General features: G+C 38.8%; 1 protein-coding gene across 1 annotated transcript in view; it reads right to left on the minus strand.

Annotated features, from left to right (window-relative positions):
* Window positions 1–3,873, minus strand: part of ICA1L (islet cell autoantigen 1 like) — a gene marked incomplete at both ends in the record, with an annotated part of 34,434 nt that extends 30,561 nt beyond the window's left edge. The window contains 2 exons of the mRNA XM_084231803.1: window positions 862–934; window positions 3,712–3,873. Coding sequence (XP_084087929.1) covers window positions 862–934; window positions 3,712–3,873 — 235 coding nt within the window. The remainder of the gene's footprint in view (window positions 1–861; window positions 935–3,711) is intronic.
* Window positions 3,874–22,784: the final 18,911 nt, after the last annotated feature.

Genomic DNA, 22,784 nt, shown 5'->3' on the forward strand with positions numbered 1-22,784 from the left:
CCACTATGCAAACAGGGGAACTAGGAAGGAGATCCATATGACTAAAGAGCAGAGAGTTTTAAAAGGTGAGGTCGGAGAGTTAACCAGGATCAGAAGGGTGGCCATGTTCATTAGGCTACTGTAGCTAAAGCAGGAGAAGAGATACAAAGATTGAGTTCCGACATGAAAAGATCAAGAAAAGAGGGAAATCCAGTAAAGACAGCCTGCTGAGAAGAAATGACCAGACTGTAAAATACATATAACTAAATAAATTATTTAAAAAAAAAAATAGAAATGACCAGGAGTGAATCCAGGAAACTGATGCCTGGAAGCCAAGTGACGAGTTTATCAAGGGGGACAGGATAAACGACTGTATTTTTTTTAAACAGGTGATAAACAAGACAAGTACTGAGAGGAGGTCATTGGATTTAGCTTTTTGTGACTATGACAAGCAATTTGGTGGTGGAATCAGGATGAAAACTTCACTGGAGTGAGTACAAGTGAAGTAGAAGGAAAGGAATAGAGACAGATTGCCCATGCAGACAATTATGTCAAATTTGTTATTGAAATGAGCAGTGACTGGGATGGTAACTGCAAGGAAAGTGGGCATCAAGAGAGTTTTTAAGTGATGGGAGCAAATCTACTTACAATTCTGGGCAGGAAAAGTCAACTCAGCAAAATTAATCTGTGTCAGAGTATTTGTGTATTAAGATTGACACTGGGGGCTTTGAGAACAGATCACTATAAATATTCATAATTGTCATAAGAAACTATTCACAAAATAGTTGAATAAACTGCTATTTGCATATTATCTTTCATTGAAATGCAAATGAATATTTATTTTAAATGGTAATTATCAAATAGATTTCCATGATTTCATACCATTGAGTCTTAGCTGATACTTCTCAACTATCTTCAGAAGTTCAGTGCATGTCTCTTGAATGGAGTGAAAAACCTTTGAAATATAAATATTATTAGGACAATTTAAAGAACCCATAAACAAATATAAAATATCTTTTACAAGTATTTCAAAATCAGAATACTTGCTTTATAAATATGTCTATTTTCCTGAACTTTGATGTACTTCAGTTTGGTTTAGATTTCCCTCCTGAGAGTTGGAAAAAATGGTAACTTCATGGGAGATAATAAAAACTTCTAACTCTGGAGTTTATCACACTCAATTCCAAAACATCTAAAGAGCAAAAGGGTAAATCCAATATAAACTGCATTAAAAATTGCCAACCACAGGGCCTCCCCTGGTGGCGCAGTGGTTGTGCGCTGGGCTGTGAGGCTGCCTGCAGCCTCTGCAGCACCAGTTCGTTCCAAGGCCACCGGCGAGTGTCCCCGCCCCCCCCTCAAAAAAAATTGCCAACCACAGATGAAAATGTTTTTCTTCAGAATGGCCTAAGCAAACAGATCAGTAAACATATTATAATTATAAAACATCAAAAAGAAATTACTTTTAAATTTACTAATTTAAATTTCTTTTAAATTATTTGTGTTCAGAATTTCCATTAAATATTGATTCACTATTACTTTTTGTAATAGTTAATAGAAAAATAAAACATCCAGGGGACTCCCAATTCAAAGTAGCACATGAAAGCTTGAGAGTTGGGCTCATTCTACATGTGTGGTAACTCTTCACATGTATTTATAAATTTGTTTTCCCTAAAAAGAAATGGGCATAGACTTTAGGGTGCAGCCTCCTTCTCACAAAGTCCTAAGCTAAATTGCTATGAGACTTTAAATTCAAAAAGACCATGGCACTGTGGTATATTAGGCTATAATACTTTGATAATCAAATTCATCAATTTTCCATAAAAGTTTACGTATGTTTGAATTAGATTTGGTATTTAGATTTGGCAATTTAAAAAGTGGTTTTAAATCTATATGGAGGAAGACTAGAAGAGAACACGAAAATGATAGTTCTATGAGGAAGTGATTAAAGATAGATTTTTTCAATTTTTGTGAGGTTTAATTTCACAAATGAAAATAAATTAAAAAACAAAATTGTAATGTATTTTTTTAAAAAGATCTATCCATTTATGCACACAAGAGCTGGGGTACAGGCCAGAGATGTGATGTGGTGGGTGAGAGGACAGGATTCACCAGAGACAGAGTGGGGAACAAAACAGGCAGACTGACTGAAGTACACTACTGAGGGGAGCAGCAGGGGAGTCAGGAGAGGTCTGCTGTGCCATGTGGGTATCTCCCTGGCCGGCCGGGGATTGAACTTTTGCTGCAGAGCTGCGGATTGCTTCATAGTGCAGTGCTTAACCCCTTGAGCTACCAGGGAGGCCCGTAATGTATTTAAAGTGTACAATATGATGGTTTGATATATGTATAATGAAAATATTCCTTATCTTTAATAAGCCTTATAAATGTGGGGAAAATTTCTTGGTTGATTCCAAATATTTGTCTAATGTTCATGATGTTAAATATGAAATATATAACTCACAGATTACCTAATGATGTAAAATACAAAAATATCTGCACTGTGGGAACATATGTGGTAATGGTGAAGAGTTTCATTAGTGTTAAAGACATATTACTTATAATAAAGTCTCTTCATTTTTCCACATTTATTAATCCTAATTAAATCCCAAGAGGAATACTTATCAAAACAAAAGTAAAGTTTGTTAATTTATTATTTCTATATTTGTTATGGCATTGACAAAATTTTACTTTTTGTAGAACAAAATACTTAGTACATTAAGACCTATTTAATTAAACTTATATTTTTAAAATATCCCAACACATGATATATATAAGCATAACAGAATCACTGCTTGGAAATATTTGTAAAAGTTAAATTAGGGCCTCCCTCGTGGTGCAAGGGGTTAAGCACCGCAGTATGAAGCAATCCACAGCCTCTGCAATATGTGTTCAATCCCCAGCCAGCCAGGGAGATACCCACATGGCGCAGCAGACCTCTCCTGTCTCGCCCACTGCTCCCCTCAGCAGTGTATTTCAGTCAGTCTGCCTGTTCTGTTCCCTACTCTCTCGTGAGTTACTCTGGTGAGTCCTCTCACCCGCCCCCACACACACCTCTGGCCTGTACCCCAGCTCTTGTATGAATAAATAAATCTTTTAAAAAAAAGTTATCTTACATTAGTGTATGTATGTAGAATTAATATATTTGCATTCAAAGATTCAGACTTTTTCATTAATTTACATGAGACATTCCTTCACTTAGCTTAATTACTTAACAATACAAAGCACATATATTTGAGTTGTTTCATGATATTATTTTATTTAAAATAAAAAAGAGCCAGTAAACACATTACAAAAATACTTCAACAACCCTACCCCTTAATAATGGAAACAAACTCTAACTTACAAAACCTTACTTGATTTCAATTAATTTATTTCAGTAAGCTATAAGACTTCACTTAAAACAGTACAAAATATTATGACATAATATATAATGAATATGTGGTGCCAATTAAGAATATAAATAACCGAATAATGTTTAGTTTATAAACTCTAGTACTTATGCTAGAGGAATGATTTATTCATGACTTACCGAATTTATGAATACCAATTCTGCATTTGTGAGATTGGTGACTGACTACCCAGAAAATCTGATTGACAGGGGGGTACATTTAAATATTCTATTATAAAATTTGCATATATTCCCATAAATTCTTCAGTGTTAAAGCTTGCCCTAGTCCTCCTATTAATCCCAGATAATAATTGGTTATATGCAATAAACAGGATCCTCAAATTTACCTCAAGTTTAGCATCCAGTTCAGCATCAGATGCTACAACATGCTCATCCTCCTTTTTTCCTGTTGCTTTAATAAAGACCTGTTTTGTTTTCCAGTATTTCTTCTGCATTCTGCTGACTACTGACTGGTTATCTTCTGATCTGGGTTGCCCAAAGGAATCCATGGATTGACTCTGAGGAATAGGTTAAAATTAAATTTCTTACAAGATATTTTCAATAATATATTGCCAATATTTTGTCAATAGTCAAAAAACTGAATATTAATGTTAATGATAATCATGCTAATGTTTAGCTTTTATGGTCAAAATTTATGTTATAACCTGCATAAGAAACAGAACAGAAGATTAATGATACTTTTATTAATTTCACTTAGGTGATCAAGGTGATAAAACTGTTGTGATTTTGCAATTATGGCTGCAAATAATTATATTTTATGTCATCAATCTCTATTTGTAGACATTTGTTAGTTTCTAATTTTTGCTTCTGTAATAATACTACAAAATGAACAAATTTTTACACACATCTTGTGTGTAAATATATTTACTAAGTCAGAACAATAAACATTTAAAAATCACAAAGAAATACTTTAATATTCAACATACAAAAATGAAGGTCTTAGATATAGAGGGGAATAAATTACACAAGAAATAAATATGAGAACTATAACATGTAAACTTAAAAATTGATGTCTAAGTAGTTGTTTTTAACATGGCTATATATGGAAATGCAAACATGAAAAGTGTTCCTTAAGGGGATATAAAAAAAAGGGAGAAAGAATAATGAAAGTTAAAAAAAAAAAACCAATTATTCAAATAAATTGTGGGAGGTAGGAACAAAGGAAGGTACTAAAGTACGTGACTCATCATTTCTAGGGAAATCAGTAGATACTAATGTATTCTTAATGTTGGAAAGGAAATAGAAGTTTGCTTTCATTTTATTTTGAAGTAATTACTAATTAAATAAAAATAGGATGTTTAATTTCTAAATTACTAGGAGCAGATGGCAGCAAAGTGAAGCTGGGCTCAACTCCTCTATATACTCACAGCTAGATTGCAACAGAACAAAGTCAGTCACTCCTGAAGGAAAAACAGATGCAGAATGCTAATCAGGAGTAACTTCAAGAGGAGGCAGACTCCAGGGGCAGTGAAATGGCCAAGCCAGTAGCCTGCCTGCGTGGATGAGGTGAGCCACATGGCCCAGCAGGTTTGGCAAGCAGCAGAGTGGAACTGGCAAAGCCCTTACATGATAACCCTCAGTAAACCTCAGCGACCTCTGGAATGAGCCTTAGAAGCAAGATCTATCACAGTAGGCCTCCATAGACATTGGCACAAACCTTGGCAAGCTCCAGGTCAGGTCTTGGAAGCAGCCCCAATGGTAAGGGCCTTCAGCAGAACTGAGTGAGCCCTGGGACAGGACCTGGAAACTTGGTCCAAACCTCAGTGAGCCTCAGAGTTTCCTGGAAGCAGACCCACTGGTAGTATGGCTCTCGCAGAACCTAGCAAGCCCTACAAGGATGCTGGAAGCAGCCTTTAGCATGGGAGATTCTTGCAGACCTCAGTGAACCCCAGGACAGGACCAGCAAGCAGGCCTGCCACAAGAGGACACCACAGATCCCCACAAGTTCCAGGAGAGTCTTGGAAGCAACCCATACTAGGTAGGTCAAGGTAAGCAGTCGAGCAGGCCCTGCCAAGGGAAGCAGATGTGGCAGCCCACAGCAGAGGAAACTGCGGGGCCTGGTCCCTATAGCTGCACTCTTGGAGCAGTGAGCCATGGGGACATTATTCAGACAGACACTGTCTGTTAGGAGTGGAACTGACTGTCACTTGGTCATTAGAGACCAGTACAGACTTCAACAGAGCTGACACTAAAGAGATTCATGCCACATTGAACAAAACTATTAACAGACCAAAAACTAGACACTGACCACAACACAATTGTGGCAGAACCTCAACACCACACATCAATGGACAAATGAACCATACAGAAAAGCAACAAGGAAACAATAGCCTTAAATGAAGAAGTGACCAGATGGGCTTAGTAGACACTTATCAAGGTACCCCCCAAAAGCTAAGTAATCATTCTTCCCAAGTGTACATGGGATTTTCCAAGACAGTCCACATGTTGGGTCACAAAACAAGTGTCAATAAACTCATCAAGACTGAAGTCCTATCCAATATCTTCTCTGACCACAAGGGCACTAAATTAGAAATCAACCACACACACACACACACAGCAGGAAAAAACTCTAATATGTGGAAATTGAACAACACATTACTGAGTGACTACTGTATTAATGAGGAAATCAAAGAAGAAATGAAAAAATACCTGGATAGGGGAATCCCTAGCAGTTCAAGGGGTTAAGTCTCAGCACTCTGAAGCTATAGGCAGCTCCTGAAGCATGAGTTTGTTCCCTGGCCAGGGAGCTACCCACATGGTGCAGCAGACCTCTCCTGTTCTGCCTGCCGCTCCCCACAGCAGTGTATTTCAGCAGATCTGCCTGCTCTGTTCCCCATTCTGTCTCTGGTGAAAACTCTCACCCCCTCCCCCAATACACACATACCTCTGGCCTACACCCCCATTCTTATATGCATAAATAAATCTTTAAAAAAAAAAAAGAAAAAAATCCCTGTATACAAATTAAAATGAAGACACTACCTACCAGAACCTATGACAGCAAAAGCAGTAATTTTTTTTTTTTTTGCTTTGAAAATTTTGGGTTTTTTTTTAACCCCGAATAGCCAAAGCTCTCCTGAAAAAAAAAGAAGGGAATGGCGGCATCACACTCCCAGACTTCAAACTATACTACAAAGCCATAATCATCAAAACTGCATGGTATTGGAACAAGAACAGACACACAGACCAATGGAATCGAATAGAAAATCCAAAAATAAACCCACAGATTTACGGTCAACTAATCTTTGACAAGGAGCAAAGACTATGCATTGGAGCAAAGAAAGTTTGTTCAATAAATGGTGCTGGGAAAACTGGATCGCTACATGCAAAAGAATGAAGCTTGACTACTACCTAACACCATGCACAAAAACCAACTCAAAATGGATTAAAGAACTAGACACAAGACCTGAAACCATAAAATACACAGAAGGAAATATAGGCGAAACACTACATGATATGCACATCATAGACTTCTTTACAGACACATCACCCAAAGCAGTGATAGTGAAGGCAAAGATAAACAGCTGGGACTACATCAAATTAAAGAGCTTCTGCACAGCAAAAGAGACAATAACAAAAACAAAGAGAAACCCCACCAACTGGGAGAACATTTTTGCACACAACACTAATGATAAAGGACTGATCACAAAAATCTACAAAGAGCTGATGAGACTCAACAAAAACAAAGAAAATAATCCAGCCAAAAAATGGGCAGAAGAGCTAAAAAGAAACTTCTCTGAAGAGGAAATGCAAATGGCCAACAGGCATATGAAAAAATGTTCAACATCACTTGTAATCAGGGAAATGCAAATCAAAACTACAATGAAATACCATCTTACACCAGTGAGAATGGCACATATTAAAAAAACTAGCAACAACAAATGTTGGCGAGGTTGTGGAGAAAAAGGAACTCTCCTGCACTGTTGGTGGGAGTGCAAACTGGTCCAACCACTATGGAGAGCTGTGTGGAGATTTCTGGACCTACTAAACATAGAGCTTCCAAATGATCCAGCAATTCCACTCCTAGGAATTTACCCAAAGGACACAGAAACATCAATTCCAAAGAACACCTGCACCCCTATGTTTATAGCAGCACTGTTTACAATAGCTAAGCTTTGGAAACAGCCCAAATGCCCAAAAATAGATGACTGGATCAAGAAGATGTGGTACATATACACCATGGAATATTACTCAGCATTCAAAAAAGATAAACACATGCAATTTGCAGCAACATGGATGGAGCTGGAAGGGATCATGCTCAGTGAAATAAGCCAGAAAGAAAAAGAAAAATACCGGGTGGTCTCACTCATAGCAGGAATCTAGAAAACTTAAATAAGGGACCAGGAAAAAGAATAACTATAAGAAAGAAAATATCCAAATCAACAAAAAACTATGAACCAGAGACACTCTATGGAGGGTGGGGGGTGGGGAAAGGAGAGGTTGGGGTCAAAATAAGGGGGTTGTAATTGTATGGGGAATATAAAAATAAAATTTAAATAAAAAAATTTTGGGTTTTTTTTTAATGTATTTTTTTTAATAGATTTATTTATACAAGCACTGGGGTACAGGCCAGAGGCACGGAGGGTGAGAGGATTCACCAGAGACAGAGCAGGGAACAGAACAGGCAGATAGACTGAAATACACTGCTGAGGGGAGCAGCGGGCGCAACAGGAGAGGTCTGCTGCGCCATGTGGGACTCTTCCTGGCCGGCTGGGAATGGAACCAGCGCTGCAAAGGCTGCAGACAGCTTCACAGCGCTGCGCTTAACCCGCTGTGCCACTGGGGAGGCCCCCAAAAGCATATATTTTTCTTAAAGTCCATCAGAGCACTGAAGATGCAAAACAAAAAGCTAAGGAACTAAAATCTGGAACTGAAGAGACTCAAAGCTGTTTTTATCCCTGGCAGAACATTAAGAGGAGGAGGAAACTGTTCATCAAAACAGTGGAGGTCATAAGACAGGGAACTTATCTTTAAGTCCTGGGGGAAAGTCAGCAGACAATTCTATATCCAACAAATATGCCCTTTAAAAATAAAAGCTAAATAGAATCTCAAACTGATAAAAACTGAATATTTCAAAAAGACTTGCACTACAAAAATTTCTAAACATTGTTTAGAGTAAAGGGAAATGATAGAAATTCTAAGAATTAAGAGATATCAAAAGGATAAATATATTGTTAAGTACAGAGGAGTTTTTTAAAATTACATATACACATACATCTTCAAATTTGACTAGATTACTGATTCTTTTAATTAAAATAATAGAGCATATATAGAAGTAAAATGTGACACTACAAAAGGTAAAAGATAACTAGAAATGCAAATTGTAAGATTCTTACATTGCTTATGAAAAATATATTTGAAAATAGGTTATGATAAGTTCAAGACGCATATTGCAATCTCTAGCAGTCAGTAAAAAAAAAAAACACACACACACAAAAAGGCAAAAATTAAAAAATCAAGAGAGTAGAAAAATTAGAATAGGTGGAAAAAAAACACAAACAACAAAACCTCACTTCACCCAAAAAAGGTCAGGAAAGAAGAACAAAGAGTAAAAGTGGGAAAACAGAAAAACAAACAAAAAACCCCCACACCATTGTGACTAAAATTACAATGTGAAAGAAAATTACAGACATATAATTACAAAAACATAACATTAAAATAACAAAAATATAAATTAACTGCAAAACTATAACATTAAAAGGCAGAAATTACAATCCAAATATGTGTCATTTTTAAAGAACACACTTTAAACATAAATACACAGATGGGCTATAAGGGAAAGTATAAAAAGGATACACAAGGCAAACATTAAGCACATATTAATATTTAAAAATAGTCTTTAAAGAAAAGAGTATTTTTTGGAGATTAGTACCTATTGTCAGACAAAATAGGATTCCACATTAAAAAATATTTTTGGGGCCTCCCCGGTGGCGCAGCGGTTGAGCGCTGGGTTGCGAAGCTGCCCGCGGCCTCTGCGGTGCCGGTTCGATCCCCGGCTGCTCCCCGGCCACCGGAGGAGGGTCCCACATGGCGCGCAGACCTCTCCTGCCGCCCGCTGCTCCCCTCAGCAGTGTACCTCGGTCCTTCTGCTCTGCTCCCCGCTCTGGCTCTGGTGAATTCTCTCACCCTCCCGCGCTTCTGACTGTACCCAGTGCATGTATAAACCAACCAACCAACTAAATAAATAAGACATGCCTCTAGAAAATTAAAAAAAAAAAATATATTTTTGACAAGATGGCTGTTTCCAATAAGAAGTCACTTTATCAGAGAGACATTGAAATCTTAAAAATGTATGTGACTATCAACATAGCCAACAATTACAAGAAAAGATGAACAGAAAATTGATCCACGATCAATGATTTAATGCTTCCCCAGAGTGACAGTATTCTCTCTGTACTTTCAGTACAGCATAGGGAGACATAAAAAATGTGAAAATGTAAAAAGTCTGAACAACATTCTTAACCAACTTGACCTAATTGATATTTATATCCATTCCACCCACAATCAGCAGAATACACATTTTTGTCCCAGGGTAATTTGTACACACACCAAGAAAGACCATATGCTAAGGATGATAAATTGATTAAAAACTTGGAGAAATTTTACAACAGTTTAAGTGATAATGAAAACAACCAAATTTATGGGTGCAACTAGAGAAAATTTTATAGCTTTAAATGCCTAAATGAAAGGAAAAGAGGTATAAAAATCAATTATTTTCCACCTTAACAAGTCAGGAAAAGCAACAAACTTAATCCAAAGTAGCAAAAAAAAAATAACAAAAATAAGAGTACAAATCTGAAACAGAAAACAGGTACATAATAAAGAATCTCAATAGTCAAAAGCTGGTTCATTTGAAAAAATTGGTAAAATGGAAAAGCATCCAGCAAGGCTGATGAAGAAAGAAAGAAAAATATGAATGAGTAATATTAGGTAGACAGTAGAGAGTTTGTAGGGTAAAAAAAACTTTAGCTTTGTTGGAAATTTATTTATTTAAAAAATACTTGAAAGAAGGGCCTCCCTGATGGCGCAAGGGGTTAAGCACCACACTATGAAGAAATCCACAGCCTCTGCAGCACAAGTTCGATCCCAGGCCGGCCAGGGAGCAACCCACATGGCGAGGCAGACCTCTACTATCTCGCCCACTGCTCCCCTGAGCAGTGACCTAGGTCAGTCTGCCTGTTCTGTTCCCCACTCTGTCTCTGGTGAATCCTCTCACCCTCCCCACCCCGCATCTCTGGCCTGTACTCCACTTCTTGTATGCATAAATAAATAAATCTTAAAAAAATTTCTTGAAAGAAATATGATATAATGTTGGCTCATGACACTGTTTGTATGACAGTAGTTTGTCTTTTATTTTTTAAATCTAAACTATTCATGCAAATAGTTTTAAAAGCTTATAGTGTTATTAGCAAATAAATCAACAATGCCAAAATAATAATGTGTTATTAACAATAATGAGTTATAAAGAAAGTGACAATGTTTTGATAGTAAATATTGGGTCCAAGCAGAAGTTTGACTTCAGAAAGAAAAACTTTAAGGATGACTGAAAAACAGACAACATGGATAAATGGACTAAGGATATTATTATATAACAAAAGCCAGTTCACATGAGGAAATCTTTCCCTTACAGAGACAGTTAAGTCTTACACACACCTCATATAATTCCTGTTAAATATAAAACTAAAATTTTAAAGGAGGCACAGTGGGTACTGGAAAAGGTAAGCAATGAAAGTAAAGAAAAAAATTTTAAGTATAAATGAATCACAGTGAAATCTCAACGTTGGCATTATCTAAAAATAATCTGCTATTTAATATTTTGATTATTTGCTCCTAGTTCAGTCACTGGTATAAAATTTATTTTGTTTTTAATATTTATAATAAAAATGTTTTTCCACCAGCCTCACATTTTCAGATTTTGCACTCAGGAGTGGCTGACCTCTGAGCTCCCATTTAACTCTAAAATTATGATGATTTGTCTGGCAGGTATAGTTACTGGAAATTAGAACAAGTCTTGCAACAATGTTTCAGTGATTCGTTATAAAATTATTTTGCACTATTAAATAAATACAAAAACTTCAAAGAATACTGGTTATGTTAGGCACAGGTAATGAATACAAAACGATTTTAAAAAACGTCGGTCATATAAAATACATACGTACCATTAGATGTTTATTTGGCCAATAAATGTACAATTAACTCCAATTCATGATGAGGCACCTGCGGCTACTTCATAAATATTGATGTGAAGATGATTAAAGAAATATCGCCTTACAGGACGCTGCCTGAGTCGGAACCAAATAAATCAATACAAAACAGAGAAAACCCAAAACCAAGCAGATACGTTATCTTCCCAATTTGGCTATTGCACGGAGCTCTATAATTTAAAACAGCTTTTAAGCTCTGTGCATCCAGATCATCTATTACATGAAAAATAATCCCACCCCCTCTGCTGGCAAACCCAGGGCATGGCGGGTGAGCGATGAGGAGGGTGTTTTTCCCCCTCTTCATCTCTCCGCGCATCAGGTATCCCACCCATGACATCATCTGGGCACCTGACCAAGGGAGCGAGTTTCCCGGAGCAGCATCCGTGCTGTGGGGCCGGCTCCACAGCCTCAGGCCGCAGCAGCATTGTGGTCTCTGGTGGGGGGGGTGGGGGGTGCTCGTGCACTCCGCTATTCGCCTGAACCCCCACATTTATTTCCTAACAAGCGCACGCCCATTACAAAATAATGACACAAAAACAAGCACAACCTAAGAAGAAGGTCAGCAGGGAAGCACCTTAAGTCTGCGAGCACCTGCCTCTAATGGGAGCGGTCCCGACCCTCGAGAGAAATCACCCAAACAAGCCTCAGGCCGCAGCGCACACCGGCGCCCCGGGAGAGCGTGGGCGGAAGCTCCGTCAGGCCCAGGGGGACCCCGCCGCGCCCGCCCCCCTCCCCGCCCGTCCTCTGCCCCGAGTGAGCGAGAGGGAGTCGGGCCAGGACCTCCGCCGCGAGGGACGCCGCCGGGGCCGGGGTCCCCGAGAAAGCCGGCGAGGCCCCGAGAGACCGCGTGCGCGCTGGGCGGGCGCCTCACCGCCGGCGTCGTCATGGGAACCGAGGGTTTGGCGGCGGAGCCCCCGGGCCGCCGGGGAGGGCGCGGCGCGATCGCCGCCGGGAGGGGAGAGGAGGGGAGGGGAGGGGGCCGGCGGGAGGCCGCGGACGCTCACCGCGACGCCGCGCCGCGATGTGCCGCTCCGCCGCGCCTCGGGCCGCGCTCGCCCGCGGAGGTCCTCTCGGCACCCGTTCCCGCCGCCACAGCCGCCCGCGAGCCCCGCGACGCCGCCGGGCGGCTCCCGCAGCCCGCGCCCCTCCGCACCCGCGCGTGGAGGTGTCGGGCTCGGGCTGCGGGAGGCGCGAGATTCAAACCCGGCGGCCGGGCGCGCGCACCTCGGCCCTGGCGCCTCAGCGCGGAGACCCCGGCGCCGCGCCTGGTTCTGAAGGCGCCCCCGAGCCCTCGCCGTGCCTCCTTCCCGCTGCCTCTCAGGTAAGTGAGCCGACGGTCACCAAGCGGTGGGAACATCAGAATGGGGGCCGAGTGGGACACCTCTGAGGCGCCCCTGACTGAGCCGGGTCTTCCCTCAGTCACCCGGGCGTCTCCGCGCCGGGGCCGGCGCGCGGGCGGTGTGCACGCGCCATGCTGAGCGCTGGTTTTAATGGTTTGAAGTGGGTTAAGTTAGTACCTGTTGGCGACTGACCTCGGATGGATGTACACATAATAATAATGTGTTGTCATAAATGTCTTCACGAATAAAAGGTAAAATGTGAACCTAAAAACCTCAAAAAAAATAGGAAATTAGGCAAAAGTAAAACTACCTTACTGGTGGAAGATAATTTAAAGTGCTGTTCTTTTAAAGATTGATTTATTTATGCATTAAGAGCTGGGGTACAGGCCAGTGGTGCGGGGTGGGGGTCGGGGTGAGAGGATTCACCAGAGACAGAGTGGGGAGCAGAACAGGTGGATCTACTGAAATACACTGCTGAGGGGAGCAGTGGGCGAGATGGGAGAGGTCTGCTGGGCCATGTGGGGAAGATTATTTAAATTTAAAGTGCTGTTCTTTTAAAGGGTGACTCAAAAAATCACCAGCTTTCCTTAAACTGTAGAAAATATAAATTACAACTGTGACTAGCAAGGAAAAAGCTCACATGAGGTGAGGACTAAAGTATGTAAGATTAGGAAAGACAAAGATGAGGGGAGTTTCTGGACTGTTTAAAGTACTCACCTTAAAAACCTGAAAAAAAAGTTTTAGAATAGGAAAATATTTTGGGTAGTTACCTGAAGAATACAAAAACACAAATTCAAAGAGGTATCTGCCCCCCATGGTCATTACAGCATTAGTTAAAACAACAAAGAGTATATAGAAAAAAGGTATATATAAAAAATGGAATACTACTTAGCTTTTTTTTTTTTAAAGATTTATTTATTTATGATTACAAGAACTGGGGTACAGGCCAGAGATGTGGGAGGTGAGAGGATTTGCCAGAGACAGAGTGGGGAAACAGAACAGGCAGATAGACCCAAGTACACTGCTGAGGGGAGCAGGCGTGGGTAGCTCCCAGGCCAGGGATCAAACTCCCGCTGCAGAGGCTGCGGACAGCTTCACAGCACTGGGCTCAACCCCTTGCAGCACCAGGGAGGCCCTACTTAGCTATCTTTTAAAAAGATGAAATATTGCTATATGAAACAACATGAATGAACCTAGAGAATATTTTGCTTTGTGAAATAAGTCAGAGAGAGGTGTATTTACTCATGTGGAAGATAGAAGCCAAGCAAATGAATGAACGAAATCAAACAAAAATGAACTCTGAGCCTATAAGGCCAAATTTGTGGTTACCAGAAGGGAAGGGGTTAGGGAGGTGTGTAACTTGGGTGTTGAGTGGGTCAATTTCATATTGAACGATGGAAATAGACTTTTAGTGGCAAACTTAATATGGTATATACAGATTTGTTGACTCCTAGTGAAATTTACATGTTATGATGCAATATTACTTCATTAAAAAAATTTAAAAAGAATGGAAAAAAGGTTGGACTATTTATACTACAAGGTCAATCTGAAATTGAAAATGTCTCTAGACCATGAGTTCTCAACATGAGATACATGGGTTTCAAGGAGTAGGTGAATACCTGAAAAAATATGCAAAAAATTTTAAGAGTTCACAGCTTTCCTCAGTTCTCAAAGTCCAGATCCTTAGCAGTGTAAGAATTGGTTCTTGACAAACATGGATGATTGCTCTATGTCCTAGAATATTTTCTGACTCACTCATACTAAGCTTGGTGTTCCTGTACAGGTGGCATACCTCTACACTTAGCAGTTGTAATATATTGTAATAATTTGCCTGGCTGTTTTTGGTTAGATGTTGGACTCTCTAATATGAAAACAATGCATTTCTATAAACTTATATTTTTTGTGCTAGTCTCATACATAGTAGGTTCTGAACGATTGTTTATTCAATCAATAAATAAGCAGAAACAAAGATAGGTACAGCATAAAATATCTAAAGAAGAACACTTTCCTCCTTAAGGAATAAGTAATATGGTAAGCAAAATGACTTTCAAATGTTGCCATGCACCATAGTAATTTTCTTTGGATATTTTTGAAAATGCTTGTTCCAATAGGATGAAGTATAACTTAAGAGGATATTAAGCTTCTTCAAATCAATATGAAGCAGAAAAAGGGCCTCTAAGGAATATACCAGAAAGTCAGAGTAGTGACTGTACACCATGCCTGTTAGTTTTATTCAGTTAATTGGAGAAAATTCCAGGAAAATATGACGTATTTCTAGGCCACTATAAAGTGAAGCACTTACACATCACTTTGCCTTTGCCACTCAGTAAAATTGTGCAAGTGGTCGCACAGTATAGGGATGGTTTCAGCAAACACAGTAGAGCTACTGACACTCCTATCAGGTCTTCTTAACTCATGGTATTCAATAAATATTTGTGGGATGAATTACTAATCTTCCTTTAGCTGTTGGATTAATGAAGAAACATTTAAATGGTAAGTACTAGTCTCTTAAATAAATGAGGTACCCGCAGTAGTTAAAAATTAGTGTCTCATAAATCTGAAGAAGAAGAAATCAAAAAGACCATCCCTTTTGTTATTGAAACAAAAAAAATCAAATATTTGGGAATAAATCTAACAAAAGAGGTAAAGGACCTATACAAAGAAAACTATAAAACACTGTTAAAAGAAATAGAAGAAGACACAAAGAAATGGAGAGACATCCCCTGATCATGGATTGGAAGAATAAACATTATTAAAATGGCCATCCTTCCAAAAGCAATATACAGATTCAATGCTATTCCAATCAAAATTTCAATGTCATTCTTCAAAGAAATAGAACAATTATTGATGAAATTCATATGGAATCACAAAAAACCCCGAATAGCCAAAGCTCTCCTGAAAAAAAAAGAAGGGAATGGAGGCATCAGACTCCCAGACTTCAAACTATACTACAAAGCCATAATCATCAAAACTGCATGGTATTGGAACAAGAACAGACATACAGACCAATGGAATCGAATAGAAAATCCAGAAATAAACCCACAGATTTATGGTCAACTAATCTTTGACAAAGGAGCAAAGAATATGCATTGGAGCAAAGAAAGTTTGTTCAATAAATGGTGCTGGGAAAACTGGGTCGCTACATGCAAAAGAATGAAGCTTGACCACCACCTCACACCATACACAAAAATCAACTCAAAATGGATTAAAGAACTAGACATAAGACCTGAAACCATAAAATATATAGAAGGAAATATAGGCGAAACACTACATGATTTGCACATCAAAGACATCTTTACAGACACATCACCCAAAGCAGTGATAGTGAAGGCAAAGATAAACAGCTGGGACTACATCAAATTAAAGAGCTTTTACACAGCAAAAGAGACAATAACAAAAACAAAGAGAAACCCCACCAACTGGGAGAACATTTTTGCACCCAACACTAATGATAAAGGACTGATCACAAAAATCTGCAAAGAGCTGATGAGACTCAGCAACAACAAAGAAAATAATCCAGTCAAAAAATGGGCAGAAGAGCTTAAAAGAAACTTCTCTGAAGAGGAAATGCAAATGGCCAACAGGCATATGAAAAAATGTTCAACATCACTTGTCATCAGGGAAATGCAAATCAAAACTACCATGAGATACCATCTTACACCAGTGAGAATGGCACATATTAAAAAAACTAGCAACAACAAATGTTGGCGAGGGTGTGGGGAAAAAGGAACTCTTCTGCACTGTTGGTGGGAGTGCAAACTGGTCCAACCACTGTGGAAAGCTGTATGGAGATTTCTGGACCTACTAAACATAGAGCTTCCATATGATCCAGCAATTCCACTCCTAGGTATTTACCCAAAGGACACAGAAACATCAATTCCAAAGAACACCTGCACCCCTATGTTTATAGTAGCACTGTTTATAATAGCTAAGCTTTGGAAACAACCCAAATGCCCAAAAATAGATGACTGGATCAAGAAGATGTGGTACATATATACCATGGAATATTACTCAGCATTCAAAAAAGATAAACACATGCAATTTGCAGCAACATGGATGGCGCTGGAAGGGATCATGCTCAGCGAAATAAGCCAAAAAGAAAAAGAAAAATACCGGATGGTCTCACTCATAGCAGGAATCTAGAAAACTTAAATAAGGGACCAGGAAAATGAATAACTATAAGAAAGTGAAAATCAAAATCAACAAAAAACTATGAACCAGAGACACTTTTAGGGGGGCGGGGGTGGGAGGGGAGGGATTGGGGTCAGAATGGGGGGGCTGCAATTGTATGGGGAATATAACAATAAAATTTATAAAAAAAAAAAAAGAGTTAACAACGTAAAAAAAAAAAACTCTATCAATTAGGGATTATTAGGGGCAGGTTAATTAACCTTATGTGTCATACATTTTTGAATCTGGAAAAAACAATGATATTGGAATAATGTCTTTATTACAAGGCAATTGTAAAGGTTAAATAAGATCATTAAATATTAAGAATTCAAAAAAAAAATAAAAATTAGTGTCTCATAAAAAAACCTGTTTTAGAAAATGGAATAGTATTATATAAATTTAAAATAACTATTATATGGATTTAATTTTACTTACAAGTCCACACATTTATAGATGTATTGTTTTTCTAATAATAGATTTATCCTGGTGTAAAGTGTTTTCTTCTTGCAGGTTTCTATAAATTAAGTAAAAACGAAAATCATTGGATAACTTGGAATGTGGAATCTGGGATCCCAATGAGGAGTACTAATTCCCTTAGAAAGCTATGATCTTTACTTTTATGTTTGTAGAATCAATCAAACGTGGTTAATCTCCCAAATAAAAACTCAGTTGATATTAGAAAACAAACAGGGATCTATTGAACCTGATGTCATGGGAATAATTCTTCATGGTATTCTTCATGGTATTCCACTTTATAATCTGATCAAAGAAGTCAGAAGCAAAACGTCAGTGGCAATCAGGGAGGATATAGATAGCTAGCTATCTTCTCAGATGCCCGCATGGTAATTACTTACATATGCTCTCCCATACTGCATTTTCGTTTATTCAGGTAGGGCTAGAATTAGAATGTGTTATTAAGATGATTTTTAAAATGTGAAATGTTACATAAATGTATATGAAAAAGAAATTCCTCCTGTTGAAACAACCATAGAATTTAATTGGGTAAGTCTCAGGCATATGCAAGAAATATATTACATTTCTATACACAATGAACTGGCTGAAAGAAATGATGAAAACAATACTACTTACGCTTACAGCAAAAAGAATAAAATACCTCAGAATAAATTTAACCAAAGACCTGTATACTGAAAACTGTCAAATACCATTGAAAGGAAGAGAAGATACAAAGAAAGGGAAATATTCTGTGCTTGTGGATCAAAAGAATCAATATGGTCAAAATGGCATTTTATTTAAAGCAGCATGCAGATCCAACATAACCCCTGTATCAATCTTCATAGAAGTAGGCCAAAAAATTATAAAATTTGCATGGAACCACAACATACCTCTAATATCTAAAGCAGTCCTGAGGAACAAAAGAACAAAAATGGAGGTATCATGCTCCCTAATGTTAATCAAAACAGTAAGTGTGATATTGGAAACAAGAGCATGTAATGGATAAGGGAAAGTCTTTTCAATAAATAGTGCTGGGAAAACTGGAAACTGTCCTACACCAAACACTTGAATATAAGACCTGGAACCAGGGTCTCCCCGGTGGCGCAGCAGTTGAGCGCTGGGTTGCGAAGCTGGCTGCAGCCTCTGCAGCACTGGTTCTATCCCCGGCTGCTCCCCGGCCACCAGAGGAGGGTCCGACATGGCGCGTAGACCTCTCCTGCTGCCCGCTGTTCCCCTCAGCAGTGTACTTTGGTCCTTCTGCCTGCTCTGCTCCCCTCTCTGGCTCTGGTGAATTCTCTCACCCTCCCACGCTTCTGACTGTACCCAGTGCTTGTATAAATAAATAAATAAATCTTTAAAAAAAAAAAAAAGGACCTGGAACCATAAAATACATAGAAGAAAACATAAGTAATAATCTAGTGTTATCTATGGATTTGTATCCAATGGCAAGAGAAACAAAAGAAATACAAATGGGACTACATTAAACTAAAAATCTTCATTCAACACTGAAAGAAATCATTAAAACAAAGAGGCAGCCTACTGAACTGGAAAAGGTATTTGCAAACCATCTATCAGGCATAGGGTTAATATCCAAACATATAACTTGTAAAGCTCAACAACAAAAAAAGTACAACCGGATTTAAAAATGAGCAGAGGATCTAAATAGGCCTTCCACCAAAAAAAGATGTATAGATGGCCAACAGATCCATGAAATAATGCTCTGCATCATTTATCATTAGGGAAATACAAATCAAGACCACAATGAGATTTTACCTCACACCACTTATAGTGACTATTATTAAAAAATGCAAAAAATAGTTAGTGTTGTTGAGGATGTAGAGAAAAAAGAGCCCTCGTATACTGTTGGAGGTAATATAAATTGCTGCAGTCACTATGGAAAGTAATATTGAGGTACCTCCAACAAAAATACAAGTACTATATGATGTAGCAATCCCACACTTCTGGGTATTTACCTGAAGAATATGAAGACACTAATTCAAAAAGATACATGCAGGACTATGTTCATTGTAGCACTATTTACAAAAGTGAAATCCAAGTGCCTGACAATGGATGAATGCATAAATATGTATATATACACAATGGAATACTACTCAGCTATTAAAAAAAGAATGAGATCTTGCCTTTTGTGACAACATGGAGGACCTTGAAGGGATTATGCTAACTAAAATATATCAGGAGAGAGAAATATCATAAAATTTCACTGCAGGCTTGTTATGTATATTTTGTATATTTTGTATCAATTTTAACTTTTATTTGTTCTTTTCCCCAATAATCCTGGGAACCATTCTGATACATTATGCATTGCTGCCAATAGCTCCAAAATTGCCCTTCTAAATTAAAGGGATATAACAGAGTACCAGTTACCGCTTTAAAAAACTATTTTTTCCCCTACATTCTACAACACAGAATAAAAATCTTAAGTAACTCAAATTAGTCAAATAACTTTAGGTACTCAATCATCTCAGCAAAGTTTCTTTTCATATAAAAAAATCACATTTAGATAAAACCTGAAAGTTTTATTTAAAACAAAAATTAAACTTCTCAGTATATTTAGAAATATTGTTTTCTACTTCACATTATTTTTATTTCTGATGCTTCTGTGCTGCTCCCTCTGCCAGAAATAACTGGCATCTCTACCTTCACAACCAATTATCTGTCTAAATCTGGCTCAAATGTCACTCTACATTCATCTCTCTTTGTACTCAGGACACAGTTATACTGAACTGTAAATGATTATCTCCCAGGTAAATAGGTGATCTTTTTGAAGGTGGTGCACATGTCTTGTACTCTACTTCATCCCAGGAGACTCTGGAATATGACAGTTCAGCCTTTTCCCTTGAAATGATTTATTGGGCAGCTGGATACTTTGAGCTAAAAATTAAAATTAGAAATGTTGTTGTTAAACAGGACATTATTTAAAACTTCGAGTATCAATAGGTTTATGAGCTGCATTACTCTGGCAAGACAGCATAAATAATTCTGTATTGGTCCTGGAGACATTCTGTTTTCTAACTTCTCCCAGTGCTAGAAAAAGTAGTCCACTCGTTTCCAATCTTAGGTAAGTCCATGTAAAGTCCCTGTGTCTGGTTTAACTAAGAGAATGATGGATCATCAAGAGACTTCTACTTTCGGGGAAAAAGGTGAGAGGGTGGGAGATAGATTAATTTGTTATAAGAGGACTGGGTCTTCTACTGGCCTACATATACTAATTATTCAGGGAATAATATCTAACATTTAGTTACAGAAGGAAAAGCTTAGTAGAAAACAAGCCTCCAAGAGATTTGGTCCCTAATGTCACACCATCATTAGCCAGGAAAGTATCCTGCATTAGAACCAGGGCTGAAAATAGGCAAGGAACCAGTATTTGATGCTACTTCCTTTTCTGCCCATGACATCTAATAAACAGGCATTTTAGACTTTAACAATCTAGTGTATGGACACTACATTTGAGAGTGAGTTAAGAAAGATATTTTAAGTAAATCTGCCTGTAAGACTTATTCAAGGACCATCCAAAACAGGAATATTCATTTTTGTTTTCTGAAAGTTCTAAACACTACTGAAAAGACTTTGTGTGAGTTTTCTGGCTACCTTTATTCACATTTGGGCATTAAAATGAAGTCTTTTTGGGGCCTCCCTGGTGGTGCAGGGGTTAAAGACGCAGCGCTATCAAGCTATCACCAGCCACTGTGGCATGACTTTGAACCCTGGCCAGCCAGGGAGCTGACCTAAGCGGTGCAGCAGACCTCTCCTGTCTTGCCTGTCTTGCCCTCCTTGCCTTGTCAGGAGAGGTCTGCTGAAGTGCATCTCAGTAGATCCTCCTGTTCTGCTCCCCACTGTCTCTGGTGAATCCCCTCACCCCCCACAACTCTGGCCTACTTGTTCACATAAATAAATACATCTTTAAAAAAAATAAAATATACTGTCTTTTAGGAATGATGTAACTGGAGCTCTAGTTTTTGGCCTCTGAGAGAATGAGAACCATATCCAGGGGAGCTTGGGCCCCTAAGGAGTGTAAAACAAAACCACAATATAAGCCCTGGACTATCCCTGCCTAGACATCTACATAAGAGGGAGAACTGAACTCCTACCAGTTTTAATCTACTCTTTCTGTGGCTCTCAAATGCAACCAGGTACAGATGCTTCCTAGAGCTCAATGACAGGAACACCCTGTGAGATCTACTGCATTGAGTCTAGTGATAACACTGAACCGGCTTGCTATATATTATTCAGAAGCTTAAGTGCTCTGTGTGAGGAATACCAATCCAGTAAAGATGGAAGTTGCATTTTAAGAAAACATTTACTTAAAACATTCGGTATACATTTAGATAAATGCTAATGATATAAAGGTTATAAAATGTTTACTATGGGGCCTCTTCGGTGGCGCAGCGGTTGAGCGCTAAAATAAAATAAAATAAAATGTTTACTATGTAATATTGAAAAGGCTTTGTCTAAAGAATCTATTTTTTTAAAGATTTATTTTACCTGTGCATCTAAGAACTGGGGTATAGACCAGAGGTGTTGGGGGGTGAGAGAATTCACCAGAGACAGAGTGGGGAGCAGAATAGGTGGATCAACTGAAATACACTGCTGAGGAGAGCAGTGGGAGAGACAGAAGAGGTCTGCTGCACCATGTGGGTTAGCTCCCTGGCTGGGGATCGAACTCATGGTACAGTCACTGTGGATAGCTTCATTGTGCTGAGACTTAACCCCTTAAGCCACCAAGGAGGCCCAAGAATCTATTTTTTATCTACATTTAAGGATAGATTTAGGAGAGAGATTCTTGTTAACATGAAATCTGTGTGCTATTTATTTATTTATGCATACAAGAACTGAGGTACAGACCAGAGATGTGGGGGGTAAAAGGATTCACCAAAGACAGAGTGGGGAACAGAACTGGCTGACTGACTGAAGTACACTGTTGAGGGGAACGGTGGACAAATCAGGAGAGGTCTGCTGCAGCATGTGGGTCACCTCCCAGGCTGGGGATCGAACTCGTGCTTCAGTGGCTGCAAATAGCTTCAGGATAGCTTTATAGTGCTGCATCTTAACCCCTTGCACCACCACCATTTGCTATTTATTTGTTTGCTGGTTTGTTTGTTTGTTTTGTTTATACATGCACTGGGTACAGTCAGAAGCGCGGGAGGGTGAGAGAATTCACCAGAGCCAGAGTGGGGAGCAGAGCAGGCAGAAGGACCGAAGTACACTGCTGAGGGG

Source organism: Talpa europaea, assembly GCF_964194135.1.
Source record: "Talpa europaea genome assembly, chromosome: 1".
Lineage (NCBI taxonomy): Eukaryota > Metazoa > Chordata > Mammalia > Eulipotyphla > Talpidae > Talpa > Talpa europaea.